Raw genomic sequence first — 26,082 nt, forward strand, 5'->3', positions numbered from 1 at the left:
CTGGGTGGATACAACAGGACTAATCTTTTTGCTGAATTAAAATTGGCAAATACAATCTTCTCCCAGTAGCTTTCTCACTTCCCAGAAAATCTCCCTTTGCTATCAGGGTAAGGCTTCCAAGAGCCTGTTTGCACCTCTAGAAAATGGAGGTCAGTTAATGCTCAAGAAACGTTGTGGGTTATTTATTGCCTCCTGGTTCCTACTTAATCCACAATTTGCTGATTAAAATAAAATTAGATTTTTTTTCAAAGATTTACTTATTTGAAAGAGAGCAGGGCTAGGGACAGAGGGAGAGAGAGAATCCTCAAGCAAACTCCCTACTGAGAGCAGAGCTGGACTCTGGGCTCGATCCCACAATCCTGAGATCACAACCTGAGCCAAAACCAAGAATTGGATGTTTAATTGACCAAGCCACCCAGGTGCCCCTAGAAAAATTTTCATTTTTTAAAGGTTTTATTTGACAGCAGTGGGAGAGGGAGAAGCAGGCTTTCTGCTGAGCAGGGATGCAGGGCTCCATCCCAGGACCCTGGGATCATGACCTGAGCCGAAGGCAGAAGCTTAACAGAATGAGCCACCCAGGCGCCTGTTGAAGAGATTTTTAAATAATTGTATACTATATAAAAAACTTGAGTATGCAGCTGATGTTGTGCTTCATAGAGATTTATAGTCTTAAATGTTATTAAAACCCTGAAAAATTGGCAAGCTAAGTATATAGGAAAAACAAAGTAATGCTCCCAATAGAAGGAAAGAAATGAGCATAAATTTAAAAACAAAATCTACCATAGAAAACAGAAAACAAATCTATAAAAGATCAACAATGCCAAAAGTTGTCTTTGAAAATACAAATAAAATTCATGAACCTAATAAGCCTTAGCAAGAGTCAGTCATCTAGAGTAAAAAAGGCATCACAAATGAAAAAAGGAAACCGCGCATATCCTACAGATATTCAATCTCGTTCACGAATAGCTGAAAACAATCCCAAGTATTAGTAAACCAAAACCGGTAACATTAAAATTTCAAGGCCAAGTTGAGATTATTTGAGCAAAACTAATATTCAAAGAAAAATGTAATCATATTCATCCAATGAAGAAAATTCAGTTGATCTCCGAAGAAGAAAAATTTTGATAAAATCCAGTTAAAGACGTTTGAAAGCTTAGAAAATAAAATCCTCTTGAGAAACTAGGAACAGAGAGGAGGAGCTTCCTTAACATAAGTGTGTCCACATCCAGCAAGCGATAGCCAACATCTTATAGTTGCTATGGATAGGAAGTTTATGTCCCCCTAAAATTCATGTTGAAGCCTCATCAATCCCTAATGTGATAGCATCTGTTAGGGGGGACCTTTGGGAGGTGATTAGGCCATGAAGGCGGAGCCCTCAGGAGTGACGATCTCTGCCCTGTGAGGATGCGGCAAGGCTGCGAGGCAGGAAGTGGGCTCTCCCCGGGCCCTGGAGCTGCCAGCGCCTAGATCTTGGACTAACAACCTTGGGAACTGTGAGAAATCAATTGTTTAAGCCACCCAGGCTACAGTATTTTTGTTATAGTGGCCCAACTTAGACAATAATGAAATGTTGAAAGCTTTTCCTATGAAAAATGGAATGAGACATTAATTCAAAACTGAAAATCCATAAGAATCTACAGATGAACCTTTGGAATTAAGTTTAGAAAGGCTGCTGAACGCAAGGTCAAATATAGATAAGTCAGTTGTATTTTATTATCAGCAAACAAATGAAACTTTAACAACTTTACTTCCAGTGGCTTCAAAGAAAGTATCAAATGCTTATGAATAAATCTCAATAAATTACATAGAACCTCTAACATTGAAAGCCCCAAATTACTGAGAAACTAAATAAATGGGGAAGTATACCATGTGTACAGACAAAAGATAAAATAGCTTTTACAATCAATCTTTCCCAAATTGGCCTATACATTTGATGCAATTCCAGTAAAATCCCAACAGTTGTTTTTTTGAATTGGTGTTGGCTTTTTGAGGGTCTTAAACGGATTGTAAACTGTACATGCAAATGCAAAGGACCAAGAATAGACCCAATACTCCTGCAGGAAAAAAAAGGTGGGAGCATTTACAGTACCAACATCAAGATTGTGATAACACAATGTGATACTAGCACAAGGAAAACCCGCAAGGCTAGTGGGAATAAAGAGGCAGAAATAGACTCCTACACTGGACAAAATCTATGATAAAGGTAGCAAATCAATAATAGATAAAAGGGCAAGAAGCTCGAGTAGTCACAACCACTCCCACCCCCTGTTCCCTGCTAGTGCTCTCTCTCTCTCAAATAAAATCTTAAAAAAAGAAAAAAAGATAGTTACATTTGAGGAAAATGATTAAAGAGAAAACGAGGAAGACTTCTGGCAGTGTTTTATTTTTTTAGACTGGGTAGTAATTATGAAGGTGTTTGATAACTGAGGTGTACATTTTTAAAAATAAACTTTTAAAGAAGTTTTAGATTAACAGAATTGTAAAGAGAATTCCCATATACCCCACACCTAGCTTCCCCTAATGTCAACATTTTACGTTAGTATATTTGTCACAATTAAACCAACGAACCAATATTGGTACATTAACAAAATATACTTAATTTAGATTTATTTGGTTTTCACCTAATGTCCTGTTTTGTTCCAGGATCCCACATAATATTTAGCTGTCATGTCTCCTTGGCTATAGTAATTTTTCCGACTATACTTTGTTTTTGGAAGATTTCATTATTTTATAGCAATTTTAATTTCAAAGCAAAATTAGAAGGAAGCAGAGATTTCCATATACTTCCTTCCCCCCTCACATGCACAGCCTCTCCCACCATCAACAGCCCCTATCAGAGTGGGACATTTGTTACAGCTGATGAACTTACACTGACAAATGAGGGGTTACTCTTGGTGGTGTCCATTCTGTGGGTCTGGACAAACGTTTGAGATGTATCCACCCACATAGTGTCACGTAGACTAGTTTCACTGCCCTAAAAATCCTGTGTTCCACCAATTCATCCTTCCCTTCCCCAAACACCTGATCTTTTTACTGTCTTCGTAGTTTTGCCTTTTCCAGAATATCATACAATTGGAATCATACAATATGTAACCCTTTCACATTGGTTTCTTTCATTAATATTAAGGTTTCTCTGTGCCTTTTTGGGGCTTGATAGTTTATTTCTTTTTAGCACTGAATAGTCCATTGTCTGGATGTACATTCATCTACTGAAGGACATCTTGGTTGCTTCCGAGTTTTAGCAATTATGAATAAAGCTGCTATAAACGTCCAGTGGGCAGGTTTTTGTGTGGATATGTTTTTAGTGATCAGTTTTTACAATCAGTGAATATGTACTGTTTCTATAATCACAAAAATAATTTAGAAAGAAAATCAATACATTTGGTTGTATAAGAAAACAGACAGAGAACATTGAAAGGAATTTTAATTGATTCACCACAAAGCATGGAGCAAGCAAAATAATGTTAATAAAAATTTTTAAATAAAATATTTAAAACAAAACAGCAGTGCAGAAAACAGCATTAAAATGTTTGCATATTACACACATTTTAACACTTCCACATTCTTTTTGGAATCCAGGCTTTTAAATTTGGGGAACCTGTTAACTTACAGGCAAATAAAAGAAGGCAGACGAACTGATTCTACAGAGTTACAACCCAGAAAAATTACTTCCCTGGAGTCCTACCGCCAGATAAGCAGTTACAGGAATTTTAGAATCAAAACTATATTCTTCGCTCTTCAAAGTAAGTATCCAAGAATTATACTAGGAAAATGTGTGCATACTGAGGTGTGTTTTCATAAAGTCATCACATTCTCCGGCCCATCAGCCCAGATACATTGCTTTACTGACCTCAGTTATATATTACTATTCACTTTGTCAGCACGTAGCCAGACTCCTCAGAACAAGTCAGATGTATTTTAAACATGCAAAGGTTTAAAAAAATGTAACCATAGGAATCATCTAATCCAGCTGGGGGTCCATTCTGTTAATGCCGTCAATATCCAGCAACAAGCGCACTCAAGCAGCACAATTAGCATTTTCACACTCCCGAAAGTCCCGAAATGACAATAGTGCAATTACTACATTTAATTGTAATCGGATCCGATGACAGGTACATTTTGCTTAAAATCATTTTTGAAAGGATTAAAATCTTAAGCTGCAGAATTCTGTTCTACATAAAAGAATATGGAAATCTTACTCATTCTTTACCATAAAGATTAGAAAGCCCTCTTACAAATTAAAAACCCAAAATACTTTCTAAATCTGTTCAAACTGAGTTGCTCCAGCCAATACCAATAAAATGAGAATTTTGTGTACAGAATCAAGAACTACCTTTAGAGACCGGGCATGGAAATTATTTGCCCGTCTTAAATTTTGATATTTGCTCCTGATTGGGCATAAGATAATCCTGGTGCAAAAGTGTGCTTTATAAGAGTAAGTGGCCACAGATCTGTGAAACCACCTTGCTTTGTCAATGCTTTTAGGTAGGAGGCATGTCATTGTCCAGTTATAGCGACAAAGCTTCATAATTAAGGATTCCAGTGCTAGTCAGTATATATTATCCAAAAAAAAAAAAAAACTTTTTTGAATCCCCAGATAATTTTCAACAAATTTATCCCTCACTTTTCAATTCATAAGGAACAAAACTGATACAGGTTTATGTGTATATATGTGTCTTAATATATTTGATACTTACTAAATATTATATGATATGGGGCTGTCTGAACTCATCCACACAGTAACTGTTCTATAGTAGACACTGGCTTCAGCTATTAAAATTGTATACAAGGAAATTAGGGGTGTTGCAGTATTTGGTTGCAAATAACTTGCCATCTGGCGTTGGGTCAGAAAACGCTATTTCGTCGATCTTGAGAAAACAGCCAAACATGAAACAATTCCTAAAGAAGAGGAAAGGACAATTTAACAAGGGAACCAACTTAAAATTCCAACTAATCATTAGCATAATTTATTTTAAAGCAATCCAAATATAAAATTTTAATCTTGTTAAATACTCTTGATTAAAATAAAAATTATTAAGTGATAACATGACTTAATGCCTCAGATTTTAGAGATGAAAGTCTAATGATACTATTTCACAGATGAGCAAACTGAGGCCCAGAAAAAATTCTGCTGAGAGAGAAAAGGAGCCATAAAAACCATCTAGCTGACTCCAGGGGATCCATGGTCATGAGCAACAAAGAGACAATAATATTGCGGACTAGAAGCCATCATTAAAACTAAAAAACCACCATCAACAATTTTAACCAACAACTATTCTCCTCAACCACACCACACGCTCAGAGCTTTAAGGAGGCAAAAACTAACCTGCATTTTGACCACAACTCTCCTGACCCAGCTCAACTAGGATTAAAAGTAATAAAATGAAATGATTAAAAGAATTCAACAAAATTGAGGGATATTCCCAAAGTAACTGGCCAGTACTCTTCAAATTCTTCAAGGCCATAAAAGACAAAGACTAAGAAACTGTTCCAAGTGAAGGAAGATGAAGATGAAGGAACCAGGACAGCTACGTGCAGTGTGATCCTGGCAGGAACAAAAATGCCATGAAGGACGTTTGAGACAAGTGACAAACCAGAAATATGAACTACACATTAGATAAAAGCATTACATTAACATTAAATACTCCATGTTTGATGACTGAAGTATGCTTATGAAAGAGACTACCTTTCATCTTTTGCCTTAAGAAATACACACTGAAGTACGAGGGGCTCAAGGGGCATAATGTACCTAACTTACTTCCAAAGAATTCAGGAAGAAAGTAAATGTTAAAACTTGATGGATCTGGGCAAAGGTAAATAAGGCTTCCTTTTACTATTCTTGCTACTCTTTTATAGGTTTGAAATTATTTCAAGAAATATAAAATTAAAGATTGGATTCAATTAGAAGATATAAGCATATAGTATACTACGTAATTTCATACAAAGTTTATTGTAAATTTGCTAGAATCCAAAGCAAAATATTGGTTTGATTAAATAGGTCTTACTATCTTTATAAGTGATATCAACTATGGAAAGAACATCGGGTCTGTGGGTTTGAGTCTTAACTCTGTCCTTCTATTCGCCTATCAGTGTAGACGTGTACTAATAATCCCAGCTGAGCCTCAGTTGCTTCTTAGGTAAAACAACTAGGAACAATATTCTACTGTTGTGAGCATTTAAATATATATTACCTGCATAGACGAGAGGGTTGAGCCCAAGGCTCCTCGTGTACAGGATAGCTGCCAATTATGCTACGTGTATCTTCAACTCACAGACGTGAGGAGATGTGTTCTCAAATGAATGTGTTTTTATTTCTCTGTTAAAGGCAACTTAATTTTAATTCAGTGGAGGTTAATACTTCGTTCCTTTTTTGTGGCCAAATAATATCCCATTGTTTTTATCCATTAATCATGAATTTGGTTGTTTACACTTTTTTTGGCTCTTATGAATAATGCTGTTATGAAGCTTCATGTATTAGTTTTTATATGGACATAGGCTTTCATTTCTTTTGAGTATATACCTAGGAGTAGAACTGCTGGGTCATATGGTTAACAGTTTAGTTTTTTGAGAAACTACCAGACTATTCCACAGTAGCTGTACCATTCTACATTCCTACCAGCAACATGCAAAGATTCCAATTTCCTCCACATCCTCACCAATATTTGTTATTTTCCCCTTTTTAAAAGAAATTGATAGTCACGCTAGTGAATGTGAAGTGGTATCTCACTGTGGTTTTGGTTTGCAAATCCTTGATAGGAGCCATATGTATTTCTTCTTTGGAGAACTGTGTATTGAAATTCTTTGCCCATCTTGAAAGTGGGCTATTTGTCTTTTTATTGTTGTGTAGTAAGAGTTCTTTCACATATACTGGATATACTATACCCTTATTAGATGAATGATTTGCAAATATTTTCTCCCATTTTGGGGGTTGCCTCGCTAATTCACTTTTACATTTAGTTACACTTGTGAATTATATAGTAAGTCTTCATTAATCATACCTGGTCACACACTAGTCAATGGACATGTACAATTTCTGTACTTCTTTTTTTAAACCCGTATTTTGTTTGTATAAATTATATTTACTGCAATGTTAACTTTTATTTACATCTGCTGAATCTAATAAAAATTTAGGCTTGTATTTTGCATTTTCTATTTTGTTTTTCTAGTTCATTTTCTAGCAATTCATCTCATTTTATTGAAGTGTCAGTCTGTAATTACACTTGTTTTCACCACAGGTAGTTTGATGGGCACTGGGCTATCATGTTTCACACTTGGAATGTTGTGCCCTAAACTGAATACATCTCATGGGGTTTTTTTCCTCCGTTGCCAACACTTGCGTTGGTAATATTTAAACAGAAGTGTCTTAACATCGTTCCCTTTGACTCATGAGCCGGGAAAGGTTCTGGGAAAGCTAATCTGGGTCTAGATCCATTTATTTTATTTCTTACCTCAGAGTATCTACCAATCGTCGTGCAATGCGCTTTCTTCGTTTCAATCTGAAGACCCAGATTCTGCTTATTCCACAGACTGCGGGTTCTGGTACATTGGAACACTGCCAAGCCCGGTGACATTCTTTGGAGCTTGGGGATTCTGGACCAGTTGGTTCAGAAAGGACACGGAAGGCCTGCAACGACATACAGACGCATCTAGAGCTACCCGTACAGTTGAGTTCACATTTCTTTTTAAAAGCCATTCCTTAAACAAGACTTAAGTATCTAAAATTAATCCTGTTATACCTTCACCAAAAATGGTAAAATTCTAATACTTTTTGAATTCTTATCCATTTAGTCACACAATGTTTAAAAAAAAAAGTAGTGGTGTTGAGATATTCCTACATTCTCATGTAGGACATACCATTATGAAACTTCCTTCTTCTGATTAAAAAAATTACAAAAATCAGGCTCTTACTTTTAATCCAATACATAAACTTCTCCCATTCTCTCCAGCCTAAACTATGTTTATGATATACTGAAAAACTGATAATACTAAAGAAGAATTTTCATACTAACTAGGAAATTTGGCTGGTATTTAAGGATTTTAACTTTCTTTTATGAAATAATGTAACCTTCACCCGGTTTCCTCCAATGATTTTATCTTCTGTAACTATAGTACAATACCCAAACCAAGGAATTAGTGCAGGTATAACATATGCATACAGTTCCATGCTGCAGAACAATTCATCATACCTGTATATTCACTTAAGCACCGCCACAGCCAACCAGCACACAGAGCTACTGTATCATCTCCAAGCTCTTTCTCTTGCTACCTCTGTATAGTAACGCCCCGCTTTTCCCCCTCCAACATCTCTAAGTCCTGGCTACTTCAATCTGTTCTCTGTTTCTATAATTCATTTTGAGGATGTCATATAAATGGAATCATACATCATGTGACCTTCTGAGATCGGCTTTTTTTCACTAGCACAATGCCCTTGACATCTATCCAAGTTGTTGCGTATATCAACAGCTTGTTCCTTTTTATTGCTAAGTCACATTCCATTGTATGGATGTACCAGTTGTGTAATCATTCACTTACTGAAGAACACTTTCATTGTTTCCGGGCTTTGACTACTACAAATAAAGATGCTATCAACATTCGGGTATGGGCTTTTGTGTAGGGTAAGTTTTCATTTCTCTGGGATAAATGCCCAGGAGTAGGACTACTGGGTCATATGAAAAATGTACGATTAATTTTTTAAGAAACTGCCAGGGTGCCTGGGTGGCACAGTAGTTTGAGTGTCTGACTCATGGCTTCAGCTTGGGTTGTGATCTCAGGGTTGTGAGATTGAGCCCTGTGTTGGCGCCATGCTCAGCGTGGAGTCTGCTTGGGACTCTCTTCTTCTCCCTCTGCCCCCCCCCCACTGTGTGCACATGCATACACTCTCTCCCTTTCTCTGAAATAAATAAATCTTAAAAAAAAAAAAAAAAAGAAAGAAAGAAACTGCCAAATGTTTTGCAGTCTTAACACTTTATGTTTCCTACAACCATGTCTAAAAGATCTAGTTTCCCTGCATCTTTGCCAGCATTTGGTATTGTCACTACTTTTAAATGTAGCTGCTCTGATAGGTGGGTACTTAATTAAGTTTTAACTACCGCCAAGAAAACTTTGCTTTTGAAATAAGAAATAAGAAAAAGTAGAAGATAATATGTTTGGCTATATTTGCCTATCATCACTGCATAGTCTACTTCTTTAAAATAAAAGGCCAGGGGCGCCTGGGTGGCACAGCGGTTAAGCGTCTGTCTTCGGCTCAGGGCATGATCCCAGCATTATGGGATCAAGCCCCATATCAGGCTCCTCCGCTATGAACCTGCTTCTTCCTCTCCACACTCCCCCTGCTTGTGTTCCCTCTCTTGCTAGCTGTCTCTATCTCTGTCAACTAAATAAATAAAATCTTAAAAAAAAAAAAAGAATCTTGTGCCAAGCGCCTTATTTTAAAAAAAATAATAAAAATAAAATAAAAGGCCAAATTGATCCCTAATACAAACCAGCTTCTTTTCTCTCCATCTTCTGATAAACACACAAGAGACGCTACATTATGTGTGTGTGTGTGTGTACGTATGGATATATATATATCCATACGTACACACACACACACACACACATATATGATAAAGAAGCAGATAAAAAGAGAATAAGCAATAAAGATAGTAGAAATGAGGGGCGCCTGGGTGGCTCAGTCGGTTCAGCATCTGACTTTGGCTCAGGTCATGGTCCCGGGGTCCTGGGATCGAGCCCCACATTGGGTTCCCCACTCAGCCAGGACTCTGGTTCTTCCTCTCCCTCTGCAACCCCCCATTTGTACACACTTTCTTTCTCAAATAAATACATATAATCTTAAAAAAAAAAAAGTAGAAATAAGAGGAGAAAGGGAGGCACTTACACAAAGGTATAGGATAAATTTATGCTGGTATCATTTTAAGACATATTGAAACAGTATTTTTAAAAGGAAGGAGACATAAGTGCGGATACTACGAAGTCAGGTAAAAAGAACACATTTGAACTATAATTCTCTCTAGCTAAAGATTATACTGTAAGCTCCTTAAAGGCAAAAACTATGTCTCTCTTTCTAGAACAAAAGTTGGCAATGCCCTTGACATCTACCCAAATTGTTGCTGTAAAGGGCCAAGTTGTAAATATTTTAGGCTCTTTGAGCCGTGTGATCTCTGTTACAAAAGCAATCCCAGATAATACGGAAATAAATAAGCATAGCTTTGTTCCAATAACGTTTTATTTATAGAACAGGTGGTGGGCCACACTTGGTCCATAGCTGAAGTTTGCCAACTCCTCTTCCAGAACATTGCTAATTAGCACCTAAAATAGATTCTAATTAAGGGACAATAATTATTTTGCCAGATATATTAACCTGCACTAAGCCACATGTTCAATACCTGGGCTCTATAGATTTGCTTATTTAAAATCACTATATTTTATAGCCTAGGTATGGAAATGACTACATGAACATAAGACTGACTTACTTAGTCTGCTTACATATGACAAAATACCAAATATAACAGAAATAAAAGACTTCAACTATCCATATGGTCAAGGATATTGTAGTAGGGAAAAAAGTCATTAATGGTAGCATTCTTAAATACTTATTGAGATTTCACCCAACTACTTTATTTTGCTCACACATTATGCCAATAATTTAAAAGACATACTATACCTGTTTGATGGGCTCTGCAATTAAACACCCAACTACTCTCTTTTCATCAGATATGAAGAGAAAAGTCTTGGTTTTGTTTGGACATCTGGGAACAACTTGGTGGAAGCCCAATTCATTATCGACAAGTTCTTGGACGTCTTCTACCTAATGATGTTAAAAAACAAAAGAGATTAATTTATGATTACTATCATTTTAGCCTCTTTTACCTCTATTTCCTAAATTTACACACTCCCCAAATTATTTCACTATTGATGCATGTATCTGCCACTTTGGAAACGGGGTTTGAAAAACCTGATTTACAGATCATTTTCAGCAGAAAGAAATGCAGACTCCTGGGGGAGTATGGAGTGGGAAGTGCCAGAACAGATTTTGTTTCAGCTTTTTTTCATTGTTCACTGGGGGCTCAATATCCAGCCCAAGAAACAGACAATACCAACACAGAAAAAGACTCTGGGGCCATTAATTTCTCAATATTGAAAAGTTCAGTTTATCTTTCGCAAGTGAAAATGAAGGTAAAAGATAAAACAGATAACTGTTTTCTTTAATCTTTGATGGACACTTTGTCTTATAATTCTAAATTTAGTTTTGTATAAACCGCCAAGAAAGTCATCCTTCCATGAGCACCAAAGTGGATTAGCTCTCAGGAAAGGTGTTTTATACTTAGGTTGATTTCTTGGTGAGAGGAGAAAGAGGGAGTAGGAGGAAAGCAAGGATTAAAAAACGAATATTCCATACCTTTCTGATAGCATAACTTGGATCATGTGGCAGGACCAACACAATTTTCCCGTCCCAAAACTCTGCTACTACACGTTCTTTTTTCCAGCCCTGACAAAAAGAGTCACAGTTTAATTTGAAGAGGGGGGAAAATATATAGTCTGGAGAGAACAAAAAATGAACAATGAATGATATGAAAAAAGACACAATCCATCTAACGGGATGTGAGAAGGGAAATAAAAGATGCCTAAAACTAAGTGCCTGTCCTCAGGAGGCTGACAGCCTGGTGGGAGACATGTATATAATCTACCACAAAATAAGGCGAAGTCAGTGAAAGAGCCCTTTGTAGGAATATAGAGAAAAAAGGATGAATTATTAGGAGTAGAAGGGGGAGGGCTAGGATAGGCAGAATTTTAATAAACCACACTAAAAATATAGGAAAAAAGGAAATGCATTTGAGTAGCAGGAACAATCACAAAGGGCAACAGTAGGATGTATTGGACTAGAAAGGTGCTTGATAAAAGACGGAACCTCTCCTATCAGAAAGAAAAAGCCTGGAGAAACGACAGAAAAGTTGTTTTTCTTTTTTTTTCTTTTTTTTTTTTTTTTAAAGATTTTATTTATTTATTCGACAGAGATAGAGACAGCCAGTGAGAGAGGGAACACAAGCAGGGGGAGTGGGAGAGGAAGAAGCAGGCTCACAGCAGAAGAGCCTGATGTGGGGCTCGATCCCAGATCGCCGGGATCACGCCCTGAGCCGAAGGCAGACGCCAAACCACTGTGCCACCCAGGCGCCCCCAGAAAAGTTGTTTTTCTAATCCTAGCTACAAAGCAGAAAGTAAAGTGAGGAGGTGCAGAGAAGTGAGGTCTCAAGTCTTTGAGTTTCATATCCTAATTGTTCAGCTCTGCCCAAAAGGCTAGAGTTAAGGATGAAGGGTGTTCTCTCAACCTAGAAAAATACTTCTCTTATATTAGGATAGAAAGTTTGAACTGGCACTTTTATTAAAAGTTAGCTTTTAAATACCGTCAGCCTCAAATATTAAGACAACAAAACTTCAAAGAAATGTATCTCTGCAGGCTGTTTTACTTTTAGAACAAACTGAAAGACTCTGCTTGACTTACTGTGTATTTGATGCCCTCCAGAAATCTGTAGTGATGCTGAACATGCTGCAGTTCGTCTCCAGGGCTGGAAGCAATGTAGATCATGCCACAGGACTTACACATGGTGGCTCCGAAGTGCTTCTGACCTGCGTCCTGTCGTTGGGAAGAGAAAAAGAAAAAGCCCATCTTAAACATATCACAAATAGCTCTATATTTATAAGCTCATGTAACCACTCACTCAAATTTCTCCTTATTTTTCTTTTATGCCGGCACGAGTGAAATACTGAATGAAAGTCTGGTTACTATATCCTCTTCCCCAATCTCCTAAGCAAAACGGAATGAGAAGAGACCTAAAAATACAATAGATTGGTGAAAGAAATGAAGCTGTCTCTTTGATGGTATAAAAAAAATCAAGATTCTTTAGCTGGACCCATAGTTCTAGAAGGAATCAGATTAAATCATAAAGATAATATCTAAGATAAACAATAAAGTTTCTTCATGAAGCTCTTAAATAAGAGACCTGAAATGGCCTTGTTTCAAAGAGGCAGGGCAAAAATCTCAGGACCTGTACATGTATTATATAGTATTTTTTCCTTAAGTGATTAGGAATATTAAAATTCTTTGCCCCAAGAGTTGATTAAAAAAATAAATATAATACATAATAAAAGTTCAGAAAAAGCACAGATAAATTCATGAATATATAAGAAAGTCAGGAATATTCAATTTTATGGCTTATTAACTTCCAATCTATCTCATGAGGCAATATTTAATGCTACTGAAAATACCAAGTTCTGAATGAATACTGGGGTTGGAAAACTTTCTGCAAAGGGCCAGACAGAAAATATTTTAGGCTCTTTTTGTCTCAAATTCTTCTTTTTCTTTTTTCCAATGCTTTAAAAACATCAAAGCTATTCTTAGCTTATAGGCCATGGTTCAGATTTGGTCCACGGCCATAATTTGCCAAACCCAGGTCTAATACAGTGTAGCTATGCTCATTAAATTTTTTGTGGATCAACAATAGTTTTCCTTATCTGCAGACAACTCAATCATGAGCATTCTACTAAATTACTAGCATTGCTTAAAATTATGAGTTTGAAAATCTACTTGACTAGCTTTAAATGCTTCCACTACTGGCATTTACAAAACTCAAGATGTCTCTAAACCATGTTAACTATGCTAAGACAACATGTCTGACTTCATATTCTGTATGTGAGAGCCACAAAACAGGAGGAGCTTTGTTTTAAATTTACTCACAATGATGAGCTGCTCTTTTGTTTCTTTATTTGTATCTCTGGTACTAGTACTTTTCTGGGTATTGATCTGTTTCAAGAAGTTAGCAGATACGACGGATCCCACAGAAGACTGTTCTTCAACTAAAGATCTTTGAAATGAAAGTTAATAAATTATTACTTATTAATATTTATTATTAATTATATGTTAAGTATTATTATTTATATATTATTTAATAAAGGAAAAATGTCTGAGAAATTACAATGAAAAGAAAACAGATGTGTACATAATACCTCCAGAGAACATTGCAATTTTTATTGCTCTCTGTTGACAGTAACTTGATGAAGAAATAGGGCTCAGAACAATGAGAAACCTGAGACCCGCTCAGAGAGGAGCAGTAGTTTCCTCCAGGTAAAGTAGTAAAGAATGGCAGTAAGACACAAATCCTCACCTTCTAACTCTGAGTCCAGGGGACTCTCACTTACAGTATCAGATGCACATACACAGTCATAATAAGTTGACTTCCACCTTACGTGATTTTTTTTTCTTTTTTTGCTTTACCAAATTTTAGGACATGTAGGCATAATTTTACCCATATAGGCATAAAGAAATTCCTGCAACACCACAGCAAAGAAGCAGATTCTATTACTGAACTTCACAGTTCCACAGGAAGTCAGCCACCAGCATATTATGATCCAACTCTTTATTTGGGCAGTTGAGTGAGGCTAATATATTCACTTGTCCTCATACCAAATGCACCACCTCACTATTCTCAAATACTTAGGAAAAAAATCTTTTGGCTGCATTGAAGGTTTTGAAGCAACCTGTTCTCATTAGGAAAGAATGTTGGGATTGGCTCACAGAGGTTGTAAACTGGAGGCTCTCGGGCCAAATCCAGCTAGCAGGTATGTTTTGATTGGCTTACACAGTGTTTAAAACTTTGGATTAGCTACCAATATTTCAAAATCTAGAGATTTCACTTAAAAATGTGTATTTCCAATATTGCAAGAGACACTATAAGATCACCAGACCACTATTTCTTCAAAGAATGTAACTAACATGGCATATGTTCTTTTAGATGAGATATGCATTCTTCAGGTGGCTCCAATCTCCACCCAATCTCTGTAGGCCCTGAGTTTCTAACTGTTGTCTTATAATGAAAGGACCTTGGTTTTCCAAGGATGAGAGGAATAAAAATCTCTGGAGAGTAGAAGTAAAAGAAAATTGGCAAGGAAAAAACCAAGGGCCCAAAGCAAGAGAGTCAGAGAAAACTAACAAGTTAAAAAACAAAAACAAAAACATGCTAGAAAAAATCTGTCCAATGCTTTAAGGCTAAGCCAAGCTACCCTGTTATCATTTGACTAGGAGAATATCTTTCAAACTGATTTGGCAATACGGTAAGAAATATATTTTACCTTTTGACCAATACAGACATATATATATACAAGTAAAAACAAAAAAGTTTCACTAAACAACTTACTGTTAATAAAAAACTGTGAGGCATGCATTATTCCATTTAAAAAATGCTAGCTATGCTTTTAAACTGCTCTGACAAACCACTAATAGTACACGCCTGTAATATAAAGCACACTCTCTAGGTTGCTTGAACCCATCCTGTTTATGCAACCTTTGCTAAGGAACTCAGCTCTTCCTATCCCTGCATGTATGACCACAATTTATTTATTTATTTATTTATTTATTTATTTATTTATTTATTTCCTTTTTTAAGATGTTATTTATTTATGAGCGAGAGAGAAAGAGAGAGAACACAAGCAGGGGTGGGGGCAGAGAGAGAAGCAGACTCCCTGTTGAGCAGGGAGCCCAACACCAGGCTTGATCCTAGGACCCTGAGATCATGACCTGAGCCCAAGGCAGATGCCCAACAGACTGAGCCAGCGAGGCGTCCCTCTTTATTTTATCTTAGTAATTCTAACATTTTATTATATGTATTCGTTTAAATGCCTAGCCTCCTCCAACCATAACTGCCATGATAGGATTATGTTTTATTTATCTTCACAACTCCAAAACTCAGTATAGTTCAATACTGCATAGTACTCTATAAATGTTTGCCAAATGAGTGACTAAACAAAAAATGTGAGACAATGAGCCTGGAGAATCTGTAACCTACATAAATTAAAAATCATAGGTTAAACCACAAGGGATTGATGAGCTCTGACCTTTTGGGTCCAACATAAAGAGAAATTTCGAACAGTTCAAGCAATAGTATCCTAATATCTCCTTAGGCTAGATTAGATTAGTGTATACACTTTTATCAGCCAATTGCGGTACGTTTCAATTCTCAATAGTCACGAAAGAAGACATAGATGGAAAAAAATGGAAACCTACAAAAACCTAGGAATATAGCCTTTGAAGAGGGAAATTTGTCTACCCAATCCAATCTCTGAGATAGATGGAAGGTGAGGTGCCCTGAAAGTAGAACCTAGGGGGAAGCTCCTTGCTCAATACCTCCAGTTATTTATCATCAAGTGGGGAGAGAAGGACCAAAACCTCTTAGGAAGATGTTAAGACTATAAGAAACTTCTTTTCCAGCGCTTTCCCACCTATCCTGCTCACACCTGCCCATGCCTCTCTCCACCCCCATCCCAGTCTTAGCTTTGACTAGGATAATGGTAGCTTCAGCTGGGATTTATAAGAGCACTGAGTTGCTGCAAGTTACTCATGCCTCTGGCCAGCTTCCTAGGCTATAAAATGGGGTAATAATGGTACCTACATTGTGAGGTTGTAAATGCTCATTAAATGTGAACTATTATTACTATATTATCACCCAGGAAAGGCAATATCGCCGAATAGGCTTTAATTCAGATATAGATTCTAGTCATGGTTACTAAGAGTTGTTGCACCTAAGAGCTGTGCAATTGTAACTGAATTGCTATCAGTTTCCTCAGCTGAAAATGGAATTATTTATAGTATCTACCTTCTAGGTTGTTGTAAGAATCAAGTGAGATAAAGGATATAAACTATTTATTATGGGTCAGGTACTGTATAAAAATGTTAGCAAAACAGGGTGCCTGGGTGGCTCAGTTGGTTAAGCTTCTGCCTTTGGCTCAGGTCATGATCTCTGGGTCCTGACATTGAGCCCCACATCAGGCTCCCTACTCAGCAGGGAGCCTGCTTCTCCCTATTCCTCTCCCTCTGCCCCTCTCCCCCACTCATGCTCTCTCTTTTTCAAATAAATACAATCTTTTAAAAAAAGAATGCTAGCAATTATTGTTGCTCAAACCCATAAAGATTTTTCCCTTCTCTCAACTCTTAGGTTCTTATGAAGTTTCTATGAGAGGCCTTATTTCATCTTAGGAAAAAAATATTCTCCAAATTAAATAGTGCAAGAAAGAAAGATACCCAGAGGACTCAAAATTAAATACAACTTAAACATTAAAACAAGAGCAATCCCTACCTTTTTGTATTGACTGAAGACACACTGAAGATGGGATAGACGATGGACTCAGGAGAAACTGGTAGGGGAAAAAAGTGACAATATATTATAAAATAAACTCAAAGCTTTAAATCATAAAATTTTAAAGTTAATATGACCAAAACATTCAAATCACTTGATTTCAAGACTTAACAAGTAATCAAAACTGTATGGTATTGGCAAAAGGACAAATAGATCAATGGAACAAAATAGAGAGCACCAGACAGACCCACACAAATACAGCCAACTGATTTTTGACAAAGAAGCAAAAGTAATTAAACAGAGAAAGGACAGTCAACAAATAGTGCTGAAACAATTGGACGGTCATATGCAAAAAAAACAGCCAAAACCTGACAACACTTTTCCATAAAAATTAACTCAAAATGGGGGGCACCTGGGTGGCTCAGTGGGTTAAATCGTCTGGCTCTTGGTTTCGGTTCAGGTCATTATCTCAGTGTTATGGGATCGAAGCCCGCATCGGGCTCCATGCTCAGCTTGTCCCTCTCCCTCTGCTCCTCCTCTCTCTCTCTCTCAAATAAATAAATGAATAAAATCTTTTAAAAATTTAACTCAAAATGGATCACAGACCTATATGTAAATGTAAAACTATAGAACTTCTAGAAGAAAATGTAAGAGAAAAATCCACATGAACTTGGGTTTGGGTATGTTATTATATATAACACCAAAAGCACAATACATGAAAAGAAAATATTAAGTTGAACTTCATCAAACTTAAACATCAGCCGTGATGGTGGGGAATCCCAAGATGGAATGCAGACTGGGACAAATGCATCTCACTGTATCAGAACTGCACAGCATAACTGCACTTAAGAGGTAGGGGAAGAACGGGCACTGATCTAAGTAACTTCATGAAACTGTTTTAACTAGAAATGATGAGGCTAAAGACAAAAGGACTGTAAATATCATACTCTAACTGGTGAATATTTCTCATAGGAGTGCGATTTAATAATTCTGGAACTATTGTGCAAGTGTCCTGGGACTGAACAATTAAGTTGGTGGATAGTGAATAGTGGGAACCAGGTTTTTCACTGTCCATGGGAGGCTATGGATAAACAAGAAAGGGATAAACCCCGAGGTACTGGATTAGAGTCAGAGACATCAGGTTTGAACTTGTGTGTATTTACTATATGTGCAGATGGAGAGATAACAGGAACAACTAGAGACGTGTGTATACATGCGTTAGTATACATACATCTAGTTCCTAAATCTGTCTGCTGACAGGGCCTAGAAGCAATGACACAAGTTCAGAACTTGGCTTCTAAATAGAAACCCAACAGAACCAGTTTCCTTGGAGAAATGGCTGATTCTAGGACTGGGGCATGGAACATACAAGATGAGCCTGGAGTACCCTGTAGTGCCAGAAAATAAAGAAGTGCTCAAAAAAACAAAAGGACAGGACACCTGAAAAGACCTCCCTCCCAATGGTCAAAGCTAGAACAATCTGAATGATAGAATAAATACTGTAGTATTAGATTATAACCCAAAATATAAAATATTTGAGTCCCTACTAGTAAATGTCCATGAGTCCATTTATTTAAAGATTGAATAATTAGGAGAAAAGAGACAACATTTCTTTACAGAAGATTTCCAAATATTATACGTAAATATTTCCCCTTCCAGATGATGGAGCTTAATCCCCTCCTTGAAAAGATGGGCTAGACTTAGTGATTTACTGCCAAAGAATAGAGTATGGAAAAGGAATAGCAGTGACTTTAGAGTGGAGAAACCTGCAAACCTAACCTTAACCAACTGACAGAGGTTAACATCATCTGTAATGTCACGTGGACATCAGTACTCCCAATCCAGTGTGGTGAGAAGAGTACTTCCCCTCAGTGGCATTCTTCCCCAAAACCCATTAAGTCCAGGCTATCAATGAGACAAGGATCAGACAAACCAAGATTGTATAGGATAACTGGTTAGTACTTCTCAAGAAAGTCAAAATCACGAAAAACATGGAACATGCAAAAGACTGTAAATGTCATAGACCAGAGGAGATGAATGAGACATGATAACTAAATGCAGTGTCATACTCTGGACCGGATCCTACAACAGAAAGAAGGCATTAATGGTGAACTCCAAATAAAGTCTAGAGTTTAGTTAATAGTAATGTACTAATAACAACAGTCTCTTAGTTTTGACAAAAGTACCACGGCAATATAAGATGGTAACAATGGGGTGAGGGATATACAGGAACTCTCTGCACTGTCTTCATAACTCTTCTATAAATCTAAAATTACTGCACAATAAAAAGCCTATTAAAAAAAAAGACCAAAGTTAAAATAGTAGTTGACTAGAGCAAAATATGTTGCAAGTGGGCTATGTAGTAAAAAGCAAACTTTTAACTTTGTATTGAAAAATAGAGTTCATTCTCTAGAAATAAGGCCAAAATAGGTCTGATCTGCTGTGGCTAAGTTACTTAACCTAAGTCTCTTTCCTCTTCTATAAAATGGGCATAAAAACCCATTTCCTAGGGTTGTGAGGAATGATAAACTAATTATGAAGTAAAAAACTTTTACCATTTGTATACTACCTTTATGAATTTTGCCATATCCTTATGCCATCTGTATTGTTTTTTATTCATTAAATATTTTTCTTTAAATGGACTTAGTGTACTGAAAAGAATTTATTTTAAAAGAAAACTTTATAACTACTGTAAAGGGAGGGCCATTATTATTCTGTTACATGTTCTATTACATCAGTAATAGCACAACCCATGTGAAGCATAACACATACTGAACACTTGGCACTGCCTGGTACATATTCAACACCTAGTAAATACTAGTTATTAACAGTGTATCTCAGAATTATCATTATGAACAAGCCTTCTATATATATCATTAAGTCCTGTTAAGTGCTATTGTTCAGATTACACTTTTGGTTTTTTGTTTTCTTTCTGTGAACTGCAGTTTTCTCACTATAGTCAACATATATATAACTCCTAGAATTTTAATTTATTTCCAAAATTACAAATACAACCAACAAGGTAAAGTTACCAAGAATCTGGCTGGTAAATGTTAATTAACCTCTCTATATATTCACAGTTTAGTAAATACTGTTTATTTGGACAATGACACCATGAGTTAGTAATGGGATTTCAGAACTAAGAGAAATTTAAAAATGAAGACTAACCCCTTACTTTAGACATCTCCCCGCTAGATCACACAGGTAATTAGTGGCAGACCTAGATAAAATCCCAAGGTTCCTGGTGCCCAATTCAGTGTCCTTTCTGTGGCTTCATAAATTGTGCTTACTTACAATTAGGGCTTTGATCAAAAATATATAACCTAAGTTGTTTTTACTCCTTCCTATTATTTTGAGTAAAAGATAGGTAGGGTAGGTGTGATGAGAAGACCGAGTTCTAGGGAGCCTAAGTAACTTGGCCACATCGCATAGACCAACTATGCATCAGTATTCTGTCTTAAATTCTAGCCCAAGGTCTCCTTGTCTTCAAAATGCATCGCATTGCTTACCATAGAAAACAATGTCACTGAGATAAACACAAAGATACAAACATAAGCACACATACTGAATAACCCCCCCCAACATATTACTGTATATAATTCCATATTGACACATGTAATGAATCATCATTACAAGTAAATAAACTCATTTTGAGAAGTTTCTTACTTACCCGCCTTGTTATCACTGAGAGAATCCTCTGAAGGAAAACACTTGTTTTCATTAGGCATACATTCTCTTAAAGAAACTACTCCACCTAATGATTCCTGAAAATAATGAATAGGGAAAATTAAAGGAAACCTATAATTCTTAATTATTTTCTATCTCATGAATGAATCCCAATAGATTTATTCTTAAAGCACAATATCTGCTTTATTATAAATTACACTTTTAAACTGATTTTAAATCCTCAATTTTCAGGCTAAGGAAAATTTCCTCTATATTTACCAAATATACATAATCTTTTAAAAGATAGAGTGCACATATTTAATACTGTAATTTTTCATCCTGTCAAAAACGTATTACATTTCCTAATAAAGATGGTAGACTGAAGATTATAAAACATCCCCTCTATGGTAATGAAGTAAAAAAAAACTAGCAAAAATGGCAAAAATTCCCCCAGCAGCCACCAAACTGGAAGGGACAACCTTCTGTCATAAGCTTTAAAAACTGGCAGTCAAGGAAAAAAAAAAAAGACCTTCTGTCATAAGCTTGAAAAATAGGCAGTCAAGGAAAAAAAAAAAGAAATTCTGGAGTAGCTGGCGAGGCTTCTAAATCCCATTTGTTGGACAGTAGCAGGGAAGGGGGGAAAGCAAAGTAGAAAACATTCTCAAGTATTCCACTAACACTACTAATTTGGTAAGACTCAGAGAATATATAGTTTGGGAGGATAGGAAAAACACCCTTTTGATTAAAGTAGAACTCCTACTCAAGACCATTACATCTCAGTAGTGATGGGACAACGCATCAGTACACCATTTCTCAGGGCTCCATAATGAGTTGGGGAAAGGTGATGTACCCGCTAACGAAAAAGAGGATTCATCCTTGGCTAGGAGAGATGAATACTAGTAGTGGGTATTTAACAAAATCTTAAGAATCTTGAGCAGAGCTCAGTTCCACAAATTTAAGATGCACAAAAGCCCAGCTTCTCAAAGATTTCTGAAAACTAGACAGAACCCAATACCCAGCTCTTCAAAATGAAGCTCAGAAAAGAAAATAAGGCAGAAAAGAGTGTTGCAGAGAATGAATCACGTCACTGTATAAATGCTGCATTTTTATTACCAAATATATAGGGAGAATACTAACCAGGAGATGGATGGGTGGAAATGCAGACACCACCTCCCCCGACTGCCATTTTGTTTTGCTAACCTGAGAATTTTAGCCTGAATTGTGCATTTTTAAAAACTGAGGTACCTTTATATAAGGTCCACAGATATAAAGTATACAATTTGATTAGTTTTGATAAACTTATGCACTTATATCACCGGAACCCAAACCTCCAGTCAAGATATGGGGGTGTTTTTTGGCAGAAAAAATAGGAAGAATTAGTAAAATCTGAATGTCATGGCTTAGCCAGCAAGAACAAGGTATTTTAAAAAAAATATATTTTGTCTTCTCTAAATTTTCTAGAATCTAGCACTTTAAACAATGAGCTGAAACAAACAAACAAAAGGAATATGCTCAGACACTGAAAAATTACTACCCTGGTTTGGTTTTTTTCTACTTTCTAAAAATACTACCAAGTAAAAATTGCTAAGCTTCTCTGGACTTTAGTAATAAGGGGACTTAATGAAATGTATACCTTAATGCAAGAAAATGTTGTAGGCTTCCTCAAGCCAAAAAAGAGATAAAAGTCCCATCATTCCACCCTGCCACTAAGTTCTTTAAAGTGATTAAAATATACTATTTGGCTTCATAAAACAGTACTTTGGACTATAAAGAAAATAAAATTTTGTTCAACCACATTATATATATATGTGTGTGTATATATATATATACATATATATAGATAGATAGATATCTACCTATATATATGTATACTGAAGTTTTAGTTTTTTAAAGTTACGTATTTGGTTTTCTTTACCTTTATTAATTTCTCTTCCTTTTTACTTCTTGCATGAAGCAGCTCGACGTTCGGTTCTTTTTCAAGTAACAAGCACTTTGGCGCTTGTCTTGTCTCAAAATTTTTTCTTTTACTGACAGGCTCTACGTCAGCATCTTCGATCGCTTCTGATATATTCTTTTGTGTGAGTCCCAGTAATGGCTTGTTTTCCAGAGACAATTTTCTAAGACAGGGCTTTTTTCTACTAACAAAAAAGGCCGCTCCACCCTGGAGTGTAACTTGTGGTTTGACTTTTTGGCTTAGAACCCGAGGAGCATTCAGATTATTTTGAGCTGAATAATAATTATTCTCTTTCTCTACAGTTGGCTTATAGGCCACTCGATTTTGCTTGGAATTTTTAGGATTCTTTGATAGAGGCTTGATGCATTTATATTTTGGTTGATACTTAGAAGTTAAACTCTTTTGTGGTTTTTTATTCAACCTCTTGGAGCAGACTGGTTTTTCCTGCATTTTTTCTGTCACAATGGGATAAGATTTCTCTTCATTATTAGTTTTTAGACAAACGGATCTACTCTCTTTTATCAGCTTTCTCTCTAATGGGTTGAGGTACCACTTATCTTTGCTGTAAAAGGATACAGTAGACATGGCAGATTTAAATGGTGAACCTTGATTTGCAGATGGAAATCTGTTTTTTTTAGTTGTTTTGAGTGGACTTGAAACGAAATGGCCTTGTTGAGAGCAATGTACCTTTTCTTCATTTTTATCACTGCTCTGGCAAATGTAATTTTGATCAGGTGATGGAAATATATTTTCAGCAAAGTCCAAAATTAATGTCTTTGATGGAATGTCTGATAATAGGCTATGAAAAGAAAGAAAGTCCATTTTTAAGTATCATTTTGCTTCAATTTTATGCCAATCTACTGCTAAGTAATAAACAACCATACTTGTAGGTTATACTAAAAACAATACATCCTTTCTACCAAACATCCATCCATACACATTATCTATTAGTTTAACAATAGGATTCTCAAATTGTGTCTTTACCAAAGCATTCAAATATTTTTCAAAAGTCTCAAGAATGCTTGTAAAAACAAACACTGTTAACAAAAAAGATTTGATATCGTGTGTGCACACGCACACACGCGTGCACCCGCACACTTCAAAACCTATTTCTAAGCTTTGGCCATATACTCAGAGCTCACCAGGCTTGACTGGCTACAAGTTCCCTAAAATTATTAATTCTATATAATAAACTGACCCCCTCAAGCCTGTTCTGTGGGGAGTAATTTATCTCCCGTTATGACATGTAGTAAGCACTGACTAAAGAGACTCTCTAGGATTGCTCACAGAAGAATACTGTATGAAAAACACTATGTTAATTTTTTTTTTTTTAAAGATTTTATTTATTTATTCGACAGAGATAGAGACAGCCAGCGAGAGAGGGAACACAAGCAGGGGGAGTGGGAGAGGAAGAAGCAGGCTCATAGCGGAGGAGCCTGATGTGGGGCTCGATCCCATAACGCCAGGATCACGCCCTGAGCCGAAGGCAGACGCTTAACTGCTGTGCCACCCAGAAGCCCCACTATGTTAATTATTATATAAGAGAACAGAAAGGAGCAGGTAATAAAGATTTGACACACATTTCCAAGTCATAGAAAACGGCTCTGATTCTCTCCGAGGGCACTGAATAATTAATTTTGAAAGCTTACAGTATTTCCAGATTAGAATTAGAATATAAAATGTTACTATAGCCACAAGGAGTAGACAAGTGGAATAATGGAAATTTTAAGAAATAGAAGAGAGAATATAAGAAAGACAAGAAGGTGGATTTTTCTTTCTTTTTTTTTTTTTTAAGAGTTTCTAACCACAGGATGAGACTCACTTGTTTGAAGAATGCTGCTTCCTTTTTCTTGGAGTAAAAGCTGACATCTTAACTGAACTCCTAAAAGCAATACGAAAATTATAACAACCAAATTTATCCAATATGTATAAAAAGCAAATCACTTCAATAAACATTTAAACCATGAAGGTTAAAAAAAAAAAAAAAAACACTGCATCACTGAAGCAATTAAGAAGAAATAAAAGTAGAATTAGTACATCTGTTTCAAGCTGGAAAATGATCCTAACCAAGGAAGAAGTATTTTTTTTTAAACTCCATTTCAGGGCACATTTTCCTCTTTAGTTAGCTTGATTAATTAACACCAAGTTTAAATACTCTACTGGGATATCTTCCTGTGATTTCCCTCACCAGACCCCACACTTCCTTAATACGCCATCTAACACATTCTCTTGTTGGTTTAACTGTCTTTCTCAACAGCCTGAATGTTCAATGAAGGCAGAGACCGTTTCTAGCTTTTTCCTCAGAATTCAGCAAGAAAACGGATTTAGCATAATCCTCTCCCATCTTACGAGGAGCCTAGAGCAAGCCGCTTGTTCCTTGTTTATAAAAGACTCAGACCTCCTCCGGCTGCTGAAAATAAACACATTCGTGCACGTTAATTCTCGAGCATGAGAAAGGCTGGTTATGTTGTTCGGTACTTTCTCCTCTTTCCTTCGGATCAAGTACATTAAAAAAATAATACACAAGCATGATTTCAAGGTTAAACAGAAAACCACGGTCCCTGGAACTCAATGTCGAGCCACGGCTTAAGAGAAGACTCTTCTGGAGAAGAATGAGGAAAGGTATGACAGGAAAGCTTGCCTGTCCCCGAACCCTGTCAGGGCAAAAAGACAAGGAAACCCTAATTCAGAAAAATGGAAACCGGGTGACCTCAAAGTGCGGAGAACCCCCGGTGGTTTCGGTCTCGAGGCGCCGAGGCGTCAAGCCCTGCACTAAAGCTTTTTCCTTGACATTCACCCGGACGTTCCACAGAATCTCCTGTTCTCCTCAGTCTTACGCCCCACGCCTCGCCCCCCAAAACTCTTACCTGAGGCTCGAAGCCGGGAACCTCTCTTTGGCGGAGCCAGTTTCTCCTCCACTGTATTCAAATTACCGCGCGCCCGTGAAGGCTGAGGCCGCTGCGTTCTGATTCGCCGCTTTTCAGACTCTTCAAGGGCTGGATCGATGATTGGTCGTTCACTAGCCCTTGCCCCGCCTATCTGGGAGGTGGTCTCCAAGATTCTCCCGCCCTTGGCAGGTGAAATGCTCTCTCACGCAAGCTATCCACGCCTTCCATAATCCCTTGCGGCAGCGCGGGGCTCCATACCCCAGGTCTGGTTTGGATGCATTCTGGGAATTGTAGTTTTCGGCAGAATAAAGGCACCCTCTTGAGGTTGAAGTACTTTCTGGGATCACTTGGTTTAGCATATTTTTGTAAAGTAGCCTCCCCAAGAATCTCCAGGCAGTTATCTTTCACATTTGAAGCTTTGTTCATTAATTTAACGTTTTTTATTATTATA

The 26,082-nt window shown here is 36.8% G+C and overlaps 1 protein-coding gene across 2 annotated transcripts; it reads right to left on the bottom strand.

The window, feature by feature from the left end:
- Window positions 1-3,414: 3,414 nt before the first annotated feature.
- ESCO2 (establishment of sister chromatid cohesion N-acetyltransferase 2) lies at window positions 3,415-25,837 on the bottom strand. Of its 2 annotated transcripts, XM_008705107.2 has the most exons (11): window positions 25,611-25,837; window positions 24,566-24,625; window positions 22,705-23,542; window positions 20,794-20,887; window positions 17,124-17,181; window positions 13,733-13,859; window positions 12,500-12,631; window positions 11,399-11,488; window positions 10,664-10,807; window positions 7,449-7,624; window positions 3,415-4,899 (listed from the first exon to the last, which is right to left on the bottom strand). In XM_008705107.2, exons 2-11 carry the CDS (start codon window positions 24,610-24,612, stop codon window positions 4,767-4,769), a joined length of 1,839 nt encoding a protein of 612 aa, XP_008703329.2. In that variant the 5' UTR covers window positions 24,613-24,625; window positions 25,611-25,837; the 3' UTR covers window positions 3,415-4,766. The 2 variants fall into 2 exon arrangements, with proteins under 2 accessions (XP_008703329.2, XP_040482408.1); XM_040626474.1 differs by having other exon boundaries at window positions 24,566-25,837.
- Window positions 25,838-26,082: the final 245 nt, after the last annotated feature.

The sequence above is a fragment of the Ursus maritimus genome, unplaced genomic scaffold, assembly GCF_017311325.1.
Source record: "Ursus maritimus isolate PB19 unplaced genomic scaffold, ASM1731132v1 scaffold_11, whole genome shotgun sequence".
In the NCBI taxonomy this organism is placed as follows: Eukaryota; Metazoa; Chordata; class Mammalia; order Carnivora; family Ursidae; genus Ursus; species Ursus maritimus.

Excerpts from the sequence above, each read along its gene's own strand:
- ESCO2 (XM_040626474.1), bottom strand. The coding sequence starts at position 24,699 with ATGTTTATTGAAGTGATTTGCTTTTTATACATATTGGATAAATTTGGT. Across the intron at positions 10,808-11,398 it reads CAAGTTATGCTATCAGAAAG|GTAGAAGACGTCCAAGAACT; the intron begins GTATGGAATATT and ends TAACATCATTAG. Across the intron at positions 4,900-7,448 it reads CGATTGGTAGATACTCTGAG|GAATTGTTTCATGTTTGGCT; the intron begins GTAAGAAATAAA and ends CCTCTTCTTTAG.